The sequence below is a fragment of the Fundulus heteroclitus genome, chromosome 12, assembly GCF_011125445.2.
Source record: "Fundulus heteroclitus isolate FHET01 chromosome 12, MU-UCD_Fhet_4.1, whole genome shotgun sequence".
Lineage (NCBI taxonomy): Eukaryota > Metazoa > Chordata > Actinopteri > Cyprinodontiformes > Fundulidae > Fundulus > Fundulus heteroclitus.
The window spans coordinates 24,459,398-24,471,530 of NC_046372.1; the positions used below are offsets into that span (position 1 = coordinate 24,459,398).

General features: G+C 41.3%; 1 protein-coding gene across 1 annotated transcript in view; it reads left to right on the forward strand.

Moving 5' to 3' along the window:
• fras1 (Fraser extracellular matrix complex subunit 1) overlaps positions 1-12,133 on the forward strand; it is a gene marked incomplete in the record, with an annotated part of 388,110 nt that overhangs the window by 134,460 nt on the left and 241,517 nt on the right. Inside the window, 1 exon segment of the mRNA XM_036144334.1 lies at positions 4,752-4,895. Within this exon segment, the coding sequence (XP_036000227.1) occupies positions 4,752-4,895 (144 nt within the window).

A 12,133-nucleotide genomic window follows, 5' to 3' on the forward strand; every position in this document is an offset into this window, starting at 1 on the left:
TGAAGACCGTCTGACGTGGCCCCGGGGTCGTTTTCATGTCGGGTTTTAGTACCCATCCCTACTTGAGACTGGGGGTTAACTACACCTTCCAGGATGACAATGACCCCAAAGATACTGCCAAAGAAAGCTTAAACAAATTCATGTGTTAAAATGGCCCAGTCAAAGTTCAGATCTTAATGTTAAATGGTAAAATGGCTTGTACTTGTAAAATAATAATAAAATGATTGAACTTTATTGATCTCACAATGGAAACATTCACTTCTGCATCTTAACCCATTCCCTTGGGGAGCAGTGGGCTGCCATGTGCGGCGCCTGGGGAGCAAACTGGTGTTAAGGGTCTTGCTCAGGGACCCAGAGTGCAGGCACTGGGGATTGAACCGGGTACTTGCAACCTTCTCAGAGCGCAAGCATGCTGCTCTAACCACTCGGCCACCACTCCCCTCATAGCGCTTTAACCAGTCTTGACAACCTCCAAAGCGCTTCACACTGCAGTTTAGTCATTCACCCATTCATACCCTGATGGTGGTGAGCTATGTTGTTAGCCACAGCTGTTCTAAGTTCTCCAAATAGGTCAGATTGTTTTTTATCAATCAACTGTCTTTGAGATCAGGCGGCGTGGGTTACAGTTCTAGGACGGAAAAGCTGACATTCCTTCCTCCAAGGAGACTGGGCAGCAAATTCTGGGGCATCCCAAGGTCTTCCCCAGGCTAAAAGGGATATATAGTCCCTCCAATCGAGTTTTGGTTCTACCTGTGGTCTCCCCCCAGAGAGACACCACTACACAAATATTAAAGGGAGGCGTTCAGGAGGTTATCAGATGCCAGAACCAACTCAAATGACTCCTTTCGATGTGGATGAGGAGTGGCTCCACTCCGAGCCTCCTCTGGATGATGGAGCTCCTCATCCTGTCTCTAAGGTTGAGGTCAGCAACCTTTTGGATGACGCTCATTTCGTCCGCTTGTGTCCGGGATCTCGTTCTTTTGGTCATGACAGTCCATAGCTCATGATCTGAGGTGATTGTTGGAGCACAGACGGCGCTGTCTTAACAGTGATAGACGGATCCAATAGAGGCATTGCTGCAGACAGAGCCCCGGTTCATCTATCAATCAACCATCGACTGCTGAAAGCAGTCCATCCTTTCCTGTTTCTTCTGATTGTTTTCGTGATAAAATTAATTACTGTTGTATTTGCTTGGTCAGTGCCTTAGTCTAAAGTCTTAATTGTCTTTACTGAATGTCTCAAATCCTTAGTTAAAATGGCTCTGAAGTCCGACTCTGTCGTTGGACTGATTGAATTTGATTTGGACTCCCCGCAGCCAGTCTGAGATGTTTGATAACCATGGGCACTGACAGTAAATGTAGCCCAGCGCACGGTTATGCCACTCCATCCATTTCACCAGCACAGAGTTAGAAGCTAAATGGATATGATCCTTCCTAAGGCTTTAGTGTCTCATACAAAGGGTGTCGTTATTGGAAATTCGGCTGCAGACTGGAGGGGAGATTTCCAGAGTGGTGCAGCTGCTTTTTTACGATAAAGCTACCCCCCAAATGTAGGCTTTAGTTAATAAATTGGCTTCTTTTCAAGATGCGAAGGCAGGATGGCCAATCTCTGTTGAAGGTCAAACATCTGCAAACTATCAAGCATGCAAACAAGGGCCATGTTTTGTAGCAATCAAGAACCCTTGCATTTCTTGTCATCATGCTGCTCTTATCTGTTGCTGTCTTTTTAATTTCGTACCTCAGGGATCCTGGCTTATTATGCTTGTGATAAAAGCGAGAGCGGGAGTGCTGTGCATGCGTCAAAGCCATCCTCTGTCTGTTTCACTTCACTCTCGGCTGTCGGGGCAAACACAAAATGGTCTTGTAGCTCCATAAGTGGAGCTTTTTATGTAAATGTGCTCATTTGTTTCCACTGGTAAATATGCAGAAAATCACTTGTTTGTAGAAAGATTTCATGATGGAAAGACTATAGTCATGCAAGAAATTAGTTTATTACCCAAAGTCACAGCTGAGTGGAGAAATAAACACTTAACTGGTGTTTGTATTAGCCAGTAAACCTGTCAGTGTGACAGAGCAAACACTGCTAAGTCTCTTAAAGTTCCCAATTTTCTCGCTCTTTTCCTGCTTCACAGATTCTCTCCGGTCTTTCTGCACAAGCCGTTCTCTCCCGTCTTCGGTAAAAAGTCTGGCCTCAGGGTGAAATTTCAGGTCAAGAAGTGAGATGAGAGGCAGATGGAAAAAAAAAAAGATGAATGTTGACTCCAAAATGAATCGCCAAAGTAGAAGGAACAGGAAGAGAAAAAGAGATGGTAGATTGGAGAAGAAGAAGAGTGATGGAGATACTTAGAACAGTATGTTCTGGCTTGCTGACAGTCTTATTGGCCGTTAGGATTAAAGTAGCATCTCATTTTTCTTTCGCTCAACTTCTCTTTCCCACTTTCACGCCCTCATAGTCTCTTTTGCTATAACTCTCCTCCTTGTCTTATTTTCCCCTGTCATTTTCTTCCTCCTCCCTCTCCTCCTCCTGTCTCGCTCTGCAGTTGTCAAATTAATCGGTCCTCTCAGTCTGTTGTTTTATTTTCTCAGTGCGGTCGCTGTGAAATCAAGTGGAAACGGCATCGCACATTGTTTGACAAGCCCTTGCTTTCATTTTCTTCCTCTGCGTTCCAGATTGGACGGGCCTTATCTCCGTCTTTTCCGATTATTTTATTCAAAGAACATGACGGCGACAGAGCCGTTTGAGGCGTGTTTTTAATTTGCCGAGGGTTTGTCAGATGCTGAAGAGGCAAATCATTTTTATAAAATGCTCAGTAGAACAAAAACATAAATACATCAATACACGATTCAAAAGTGCGTTTTCTATTGCCTCTGCTTCACAAAAGGATTTGACGGTTTCCTCTGCTATTGTTTTTCTCAACTGCAGTGTTGAACAGTTTTGTCATAATTGCATGTTTTCCTGATGTCTTGCAACCTTAATTTGAGTTGTGCAGAAAACAGACAGTTTGTTGCTTCAGATCTCCTGAAAGGAAAACAAAAAACAGAACCTTTCATGTGCATGAAAGGAATAAACCTAAAACTAACCCAAATAACGCTCTGAACTGGTCACCACAGCATCCACTAGGTCACGGCTTCAGTAGAGATCCTCAGATCTCTACTGGTACATGAGGGTATGCGCTTAAATTAACAGCCTCACCTTTTGGTTCAGGCTTTGTTTTCAGCATGACAAACCAACAACTTTGCCTGCAAGATGAATTCTCGCAGTATTTGTGCGTTCACCAAAAATGGTCCAGACAAGTTTCAGTATTATTGTTTAAGGCGGGACATGTAGGTGTGACGAAAGCAAGAACTGCCGAGCCCACAGCCGAACCAAGATAAACATGGCCGCCCAGGAGGACGCACACGTACCTGCTGCTTGAGTTAGCAGAGGGGTAACAATTGAATAAAAGCTAAATGGATGAACTTGGACAACGCCTGCTGTGTAGGTTCGCTAACCTGGCTATAGCCTTTATGTTCTGCACATCATCAATCCACCGTTTCTTTGAAAGAAGAACAATGTCATGTCCTCAACCTCCAGCGCCTTGCTGGAGTCGACATTCAGATAAACTCCTCTCCAAAATGACCACAGAGACAAGAGGCCTTGCGTTGACTCTTTACTGAAGCCAGTTGGAGTAGGGTAAAACCGAGAAACAAACATACAAACTCTCAGAAATACACAGTAGCAAACAATGCAGCACAAAATACAACAAATTGCTCCAGAAAATACAATTAGCTTAAGCATTGCTTTATACAAATGGCTGCATCATTCTTAGTCAACAAAATATCCATTGCAAAATTCAATACATACCAACAGTGCTTTCAAAGACCAACCAAATCCAAGTTGCAGTGTCACTGTGAGAAAACCATGCTTTGTATTGTCCTGCCTGGTCTGCTTTTTATGACATCATCAAAAATGGCAGACTCTAAAATGTAATACATAAGTTGCGCCAGTAGATGGCAACAACTAGACACTTCTATAGTATAAATCTGGGAAATGTAAACAAACGGACATACAAACAGCACAAACAACAAGAAGTGTCCGGACCAGGGTAACTTCTTTGATACCATAATTGGCTAAAACCAACCTTTTGGTAGGGAGCACTAGGTGTTGCTTCGTCCAATCAGCTCAGAGTTCTGCTGCATGTCCCTCCTTTTCCCAAACGGATTCAAGTGCAGAACGTAAAGGGCTATAGCCAGGTTAGCAAACCGACACAGCAGACGCTGTCCAAGTGTATCCATTTAGCTTTTATTCAGTTGTTACCTCTCTTCTGATTAAGATCCCGACAAACTGAACTCCATTACTGGAAACAGGAATCTCCCAACCTGAAAGGGACAAATCATCAATTTTCAGCAGAAAATTGGACTCCAGTTTGAAACGCTAACTCAAGTTGCACTTAAAATACAAAAATAGAAGTTTCCAGACTGAACTTAGACTTGCGCCCTACAGACTTGAGACTTGACTTGGACTCCTGGCCTGACTTGATTATTAGCCAGTGATGTTGGTGGATTATTATGGGATGTCAATGACTCATAACATAATGACCACATGAATGTCTTTCCAACAGATTGCTGTATTAAACAAAATGTATACCATGGTCTGGGTGAATACTCAATTCTGATTGGCTGCTGATATATCATGCAGATATATTTGAACTAGTGATAACGCAACAATGTAAATTTTCTGTTTGGTAAAATAATTGAAATGTGTTTCAACAGCTCAGTGCCATGCAGACTGCCTGTCCTGTTTGGGGACTCCTGACCGATGTGAGAGCTGCAGAGACCCCAAAGCTTTTCTCCATCTTGGTCGTTGCCTGCCTTTCTGTCCAGGGGGCTACTATGCTGAAGGAAGAGTGTGTGCAGGTAATGATCTTCATGAGTATTTTCTGTCTTTCAAATCCAGAGATGCACTAAACAAACAATGCAGTGACCAAAAAAATGATAAATTTGGAGTTCTTATACATTTAAATGGAAATTCCTCCTATCCACCCCTTGAAATAAGGCCATGGTGGTAACAGGTTTAGGAGGGGGACCCGGACATCCCTCTCCCCCTAGAAAGTTATATTTCCTAGAGTCCTCCTGTCTTCCAACAGCGGCATTGGGTTTAGAGCAATGTAGTCAAAGTCCAGTCCTTGAGGGCCGGTGTCCTGCAACTTTCTGATGTCCCTGGTCCAACACACCTGAGTCAATATCGTAATTAGCTCCTCAGTCTGCAGTCATGTTCTCCAGAGTCCTGCTAATGACCCGATTATTTGACTCGGGTGTGTTGGACCAGCGACACATATAAATGTTGAGGGACAGCGGCCGTCAAAGACTGGAGTTTAACACCCCTGGTTTCAGAGCTGGCCGTCCTGATGAGCTTATCTAACATCTTCTCAGCTGCAGATAAGCTGCTACATCAATTAAATTTCATTTATATAGCGCCAGTTCACCACTCGTCATCTCATGGCACTTTACAAAGTCAAATTCAGTCAAATTCATTGATAAAAACAGCTACTGTCGACGGCCCTGTTCATTCTGCTTTTTACCCATGCTAGCGTTCCTGCGCAGAACTGGAAGGAAACCCAGTCCTGTGGTTGGGAAGCAATCCCGAATGTGGATTGGATCAGGATGCTTCTCCAGAAAAGTCTTGTCTGTCTTTGTACTTCCTGCATAATTTCCTTCTTTCCTTATTACTTTCTTCTTGGACATACTAGGTGGCATCTTTGCTGCTCTTGTCTGAAAGTCCTCTCCTCACCTCGAGTGCAGATGCAGTCACACCCACCTGCTGCCAGCTTTAAGCAGGCTCTGCACTGGTGGCAACACAATTCTTTGGTGCATTTTAGGAGAAGACAGTCCTGGAGCCCACTGGAAAACTTTACCGCTGCTGAACCTTTCAGCTAGAAGTTCTTGAGGAGCCAAAACGCTTTTCCTTGAGCTGCAGCAGTTTGGTGCAAAGTGACGGAGGATTAATGCTTTTCTGTGGAAATAGTCAATGTTGACACAGGAAGACAATGATTTCAATCAGTTTGTTAAACAGAATAGTAAAGTAATTTTGGATGGAACTCTAACAGCTTCATCTGTGCTGATGAGACGTTTATACTGGCAAAAATGCAGTGAGAATAGGTTTTGTTATAAAGTAAACTTTTTAAGGCGCTAAAGCTTTTTCCCGTGTATTTTATTACATCTGATCACATTTAAAACTAACCGGAAAATAAAATGAAACCCGTGACCGTGGCTGTCATGTTAAAGCTGCAGGCATCTGGTTACAGAGCAATTACTGATAAGCACTGAGCAATTTACTAATTACAAACTCTCTCCTGCACCCAAGTCACTTGAGTATGAATGATATAGATAAATAAATGGATCCAAACATGGCTGCTTGGAGCCATTATTTAATCACAACGGCGTTTGCTGCTGCTGTAAACCTATCTACTACTAGCAGCCACCAGCAACAACACAGCACCTCTGGAAATGTGAAATGACCTAAAAATAGACACACAAACTCAAAAATGTGTTGACTAAACCAACAGCTTCCTGTGCAGAAAAGATAATAATGATCCCTATTGGTATCTGAATTACATTATGATCAGAAGAAAAGTATCATTTAATTTATAACTCAATCATTGGAGTGGACATTAAACCCTCCACAGGTATGATGAATATACTTTAAACCAAAACCAAGGCTGTATGTTGCTGTGTTTCTGTTTATATTTGTTATTAACCAACAGTTACAATAATCTTCAAATCTTTCTTCCTGTTCTCTGTATGAGCGACATGTTTGCCATCCACAGCTTTTATTTGCAAAAGTGAAACACGGCTTAACGGGAAAACAAAACACACACGTCACCAGTTGTAGCTCGCTAACGATTGTCAGTAAACCTAACAACATTTCCTGTTATTTTCCTTGAAAATGGTAAAAGCAGTAATAGGGCGCTTAACGTATGTATTCTGTACAACTCTGGGAAATGGTATCTGCATGGCTGTGGTTAAATAAATGTCTTTCTTAAAAGGAAGCTTAAATAATTTTAGGTGCTGCAGCAGAGCTGGGCTATATATGGCCTAACATCAATATCACAATATATTTAACAGTTAACCTCGACAAATGGACCCTAACACTGTTTCAGGTGTCGGAGATTTCCATTCTGGCTGTGATCCAGATCTCATGGCCAAAGGTGAGTGTTGGAAAATGAATGCACCAATAATTGGAAAGCAATATATTTCTTCTCAGCTCCTTTTTCACCATGACAAACCGGAGCGAGGCTCTCATTACTAGAGAGAACTTCCCAATCCATCCGTCTATCTCCTACTTCATTGTGCCATTACTTGTTAAAAACTAATGCTAAGATAATTGAACCTCTCCTTTTGATCCAGTGACTCAATCTTAACTGCAATTAAATGATCACAACACGCTTTCTTGTGAACTGATAAAATGAGAACTAAAGGGACAATCAGGCAGCTGTTTAGGAGATTAAATTGTCCCCTATAAAATATTCATCTACATTTAAATATTCCAAGGAGCATTTAGAAAACCCTGAATAGAAGCAATTTTGCACCTGGATTAGGCAGAAAGATCTGAAAATCAGTTCAATTAAATTTTATTTATATAGCACCAATTCATGCTACATATCATCTCAAGGCTCTTTCCAAAGTCAGACTCCATCAGATCCTCCAGGTTGGTGAGAAAGTTTCCTCTCTAAGGAAACCCAGCAGGTTGCATCAAGTCTCTCCAAGCAGCATTCACTCCTCCTGAAAGAGCGTAGAGCCACAGTGGACAGTCGTCTGCATTGTTGATGGCTTTGCAGCAATCCCTCATACTGAGCATGCATGAAGCGACAGTGGAGAGGAAAACTCCCCTTTAACAGGAAGGAGAACCTCCAGCAGAACCAGAACCAGGCTCAATGTGAACGCTCATCTGCCTCCACCCACTGGGGCTTAGAGAAGACAGAGCAGAGACACAGAAAGCACAGAAGCTCACATTGACCCAGGAGTACTTTCTATGTTAGAGAAGACAGAGCAGAGACACAGAAAGCACAGAAGCTCACATTGACCCAGGAGTACTTTCTATGTTAGATGGTAATAGTGGATGATCTGCCTCCCCTGATGATGTCACAGCTAACAGAACGCCAGACCAGGTGTACCTTCTATGAAGAGAAAAATGACAGAGAACAAAAAGATGAAACAATGCAAACTGGAGAGCAGTAGGAGAACTCAGCAGAGTGAGAGAAATAGACCCTGATGTCCTCCAGCAGCCTAAGCCTATAGCAGCATAACTATAGAGGTAGCTCAGGGTAACATGAGCCACTCTGACTAGAAGCTTTGTCACAAAGGAAAGTTTTAACATTAGTCTTAAAAGTAGACGGGGTGTCTGACTCACGGACCAAAACTGGGAGTTGGTTCCACAGGAGAGGAGCCTGATAGCTAAAGGATCTGCCTCCCATTCTACTTTTAGAGACTCTAGGAACCACCAGCAGACCTGCAGTCTGAGAGCGAAGTGCTCTGTTAGGAACATACGGGGTAATCAGAGCTCTGATATATGATGGAGCTTGATTATTAAGGGCTTTATACGTTAGAAGGAGAATTTAAAATTCTATTCTAGATTTAACAGGAAGCCAATGAAGGGAAGCTAAAAATTGGAGAAATATGATCCCTCTTGTTGATTTTCATCAGAACTCTTGCTGCAGCATTTTGGATCAGCTGAAGACTTCGAACTGCATTTTGTGGACTTCCTGATAGTAAAGAATTACAATAGTCCAGCCTTGAAGTAACAAATGCATGGACTAGTTTTATAGGCATCACTCCTGGACAGAATATTTCTAATTTTGGCAATATTACTCTTGTGAAAAAAGGAAACCCTGGAAACCTCTTAAATATGGGATTTAAATTACTTTTTTTGGTCAATAATAACACCAAGATTTTTTTTTACTTTATTACCAGAGGCCAAGTTAATGCCATCCAGATTAAGTGATTAAGAGTTTTATTTTAGATTTAAAAATCTTAACGCAAAGCATCTAGAAGTGATCTCCCTGAGCCGCCATAAAGGAAGTATAACAACAAGAGATTGGGGCTGAATGTGGAGCCTTGAGGTACTTTAGACATGAGTTATTTAGGTCAAGCTGAAGGTTTCTCCAAAAACTATCCTAATAGCTTCAGACCTAGTTTTTTCACTCTAAGGTCAGTATGAAAGTTGCATTGATTCAGTTTTCAGCCGTGTATGTATAAATTCAGGTACCCTTGTTGAGGACAAGGACGCGTCCTCGTTTAGAACCCTTGTTCATTAAATTTATAGCTGTTTTGGGACATAACTTCCTTTTTTACTTCCTTTGTGTTTGAGTTATAGGGTGTGAAATCGACACTTATAAATGTATATTATTTTTTGGAGCAGATGTGGGCAGACATAAAGTGATGATAAATTCTACCTCCTTTTAAATTTACCATCCTGTCTCCTACGGGCGTCTCAACTTCTTTGCTCTAATCTGTATGTACCCTTCCTCCTCATGACTTTCCCCCGTCTCCATCTCACCCCCCCCCCCCTGCTATCAGTCTCTGTGTGGGTGGCTGTTTGCTTAAAAGGAGATTTAGTTTTGTTTTCTATCTTCCACTTCAAAAGGCAACTTTCCTTTACATTTTTGCCTCCTCCCACATATCCTCAAGTCAGTATTATATTCAAGAAGATATGTTGTCACTTGAATTTATTGCACTAAAGAACCATGAAATTCATAATTAAACATCTTCAATTGTCAGGACAGATTATTTTATTGGTAGGTTTGTGTTTGTCTTACTATTTGTAAGGTCTTTGTTGGAAAATAATGGATTTTAAGAGCATTGTTTTAAATAAATGTTTCTGCAAGACGGACCAACATAAATAACTAAAATCACCACATTTCTGTCGGTTCTTTTATTTTATCTTTAAGCCTTTAAATATGGACACATTGTCAGGAACGTGTCTGTATAAAATCATAACATTTAATCACGCTTCACCAGGACTGGTGCAGCGTTCTGTCCACACTGATTAAAACTAAATCAGTTTGTGTTCAGTTTTCTTCACTTTATTCACATTTTCAAAGTGAACTTTTTCTCAGAAACCCCATCAGAAAATACTCTGGGCGAACGGATGAAAGCTACGCTCCACTCTGAGTGCTGGATAGGAAACTAAGCTGCATATTTTGAACGGTCATGTGATTCTACAGATGTGACACTGTAAACACTTGCCTTGTAATGCGCGTGTCCCCCTTTTGCCAAAACCACTCTGACCCATGCATGGACCCTCACTGGACCCCTGCAGGTGTGTTGTAGTGTCTGGTTCCAGGATGCCAGCAGGAACCTTTTAGATGAGGTTGATCCGTGGATCAGACATGTTTGTACAGCGCATCCCGCTGATATTTGACTGGATTGGGTTCCTGAGGGTCTAGTCCACACCAAAAACACTCTGTTATGGTACTTAAAACATACCTAAACTAATCTCTAAAGCTTTCTGTCAGAACTAGGGCTGGGCGATATGGATTAAAAAAATAAATCTCAGATTTTATCATACCAAATCTGATTAATCGATTTTTTTTCCCTCCTTTTTGTTTCATAAAAATAAATTAAAGAAATTATTTTAAAACCTTGCATTTTATGTCAAGCATTTCGTCAGGGAGTTGACCTGAATTCAAAGTGCAACTAAAAAAAAACAAGCTGTGAAACATGCTTGTAAAACAAGATGGCAGCCGTGCCATTATAAACAATGAAAATATAACAAAACATTTTCTGCTAGTGGTATTACACATTGAGTTAAGAACAGGCTTCACTGCACTTGTGAACTTCAAACTAAGTTAAAAAAAGTAAATAAGTAAATGAAGTACCTCGTATTATGATAAAAAAAAGTTTCTACTTAACAATATTTTGACAATACATTTGCCTAAACATATATTCAGCATCACATGCTGTTCTCTTCATGGAAACCCAATGAGTGTATTGGCAAAATAAAATCCAGATTTTCCAAAAATGAAATCTTAAAGAATTGTAAATTCAAATTAATCGATTAAATCGATTTATCGCCCAGCTCTAGTCAGAACTCATCATCCCTTACTCATGAAACATAGTTTATTATGAAACCTTACTATTAAAACCGAAAAACTTAATCGGTTGGATCTCACTGGCCTTTGCTCTCTGCATGCATCACTGAGTCCTGGTCTCCCCGACCCTGAAACCAGTTCCCCACAGAGCTAGTTTGGCACAAAATATCACAATATTACCAACACAAAAGACTAAAATTAGAATTGTATTAATTGTTTCCTAAAATATTCCTAGTGTTATAAAGTCCCATCTTGCATGGTGTGATAATATTTAGTCTGTTGGATGGAGTTCTACAGCAGTAGATGCAGATGGTGGGATCCAAGATGCTAAAAGGTGACGGAGGGTTTTGGAAGCACAGTTGATAAAGCGAGGAGGGAGGAAGCTGTTCATATATAAAACCTTCCTCAAAAAGCTTAAAGCCTCACACTCTCCCTTTTTTCTTGCTTCCAACTCTTTAACTTTGAAGGCAAGCTGCTCACTTGCTGCCTAAACAGCCTTGATCAGCATCAGGTTTCACGATGGATATATAATCAGTTTTTCACCTCACCTATCAGCGGTGCCTCCTCTCCGTCACCAAATCTTTCCATAGCTGTTGGGACTGGTCCTCTAGATCCAACAGATGAGAACTGAACTGGGTCAGAGTTCATATCTAAACAAATCCCACACATGTTTGACTTGGGCAACAATGAGGGAACTTCATTATGCCTTGGTAATATTGGCCATCCATCTTTTGTTGATGCGTTAGGAATGCATGATGGTCATCTGTGATTTTCCATACCTGAAATGCTTCTTTCAAACATGATACAGCATCACTTGCTTGGCACACAATCAGGCGAGCCTTTCTTCTGTTGTCCATAACCAGAACTTTCATAATAGCTACATTTATATGGATGAAAGTAATTGGAATAAAGGGCCAATCGGAATAAAAAAAGCGTCATGTAAACAAGGCAATAGGAATATTGTGATCGAGTTAAAGGTATACTATGCAACCGGGGTTGATTTTCCAGCGAGGCTCCCCCCAGAGGGTGAAAGTAAAAGTGCACTGTCATAAAGATGCTCAGCTG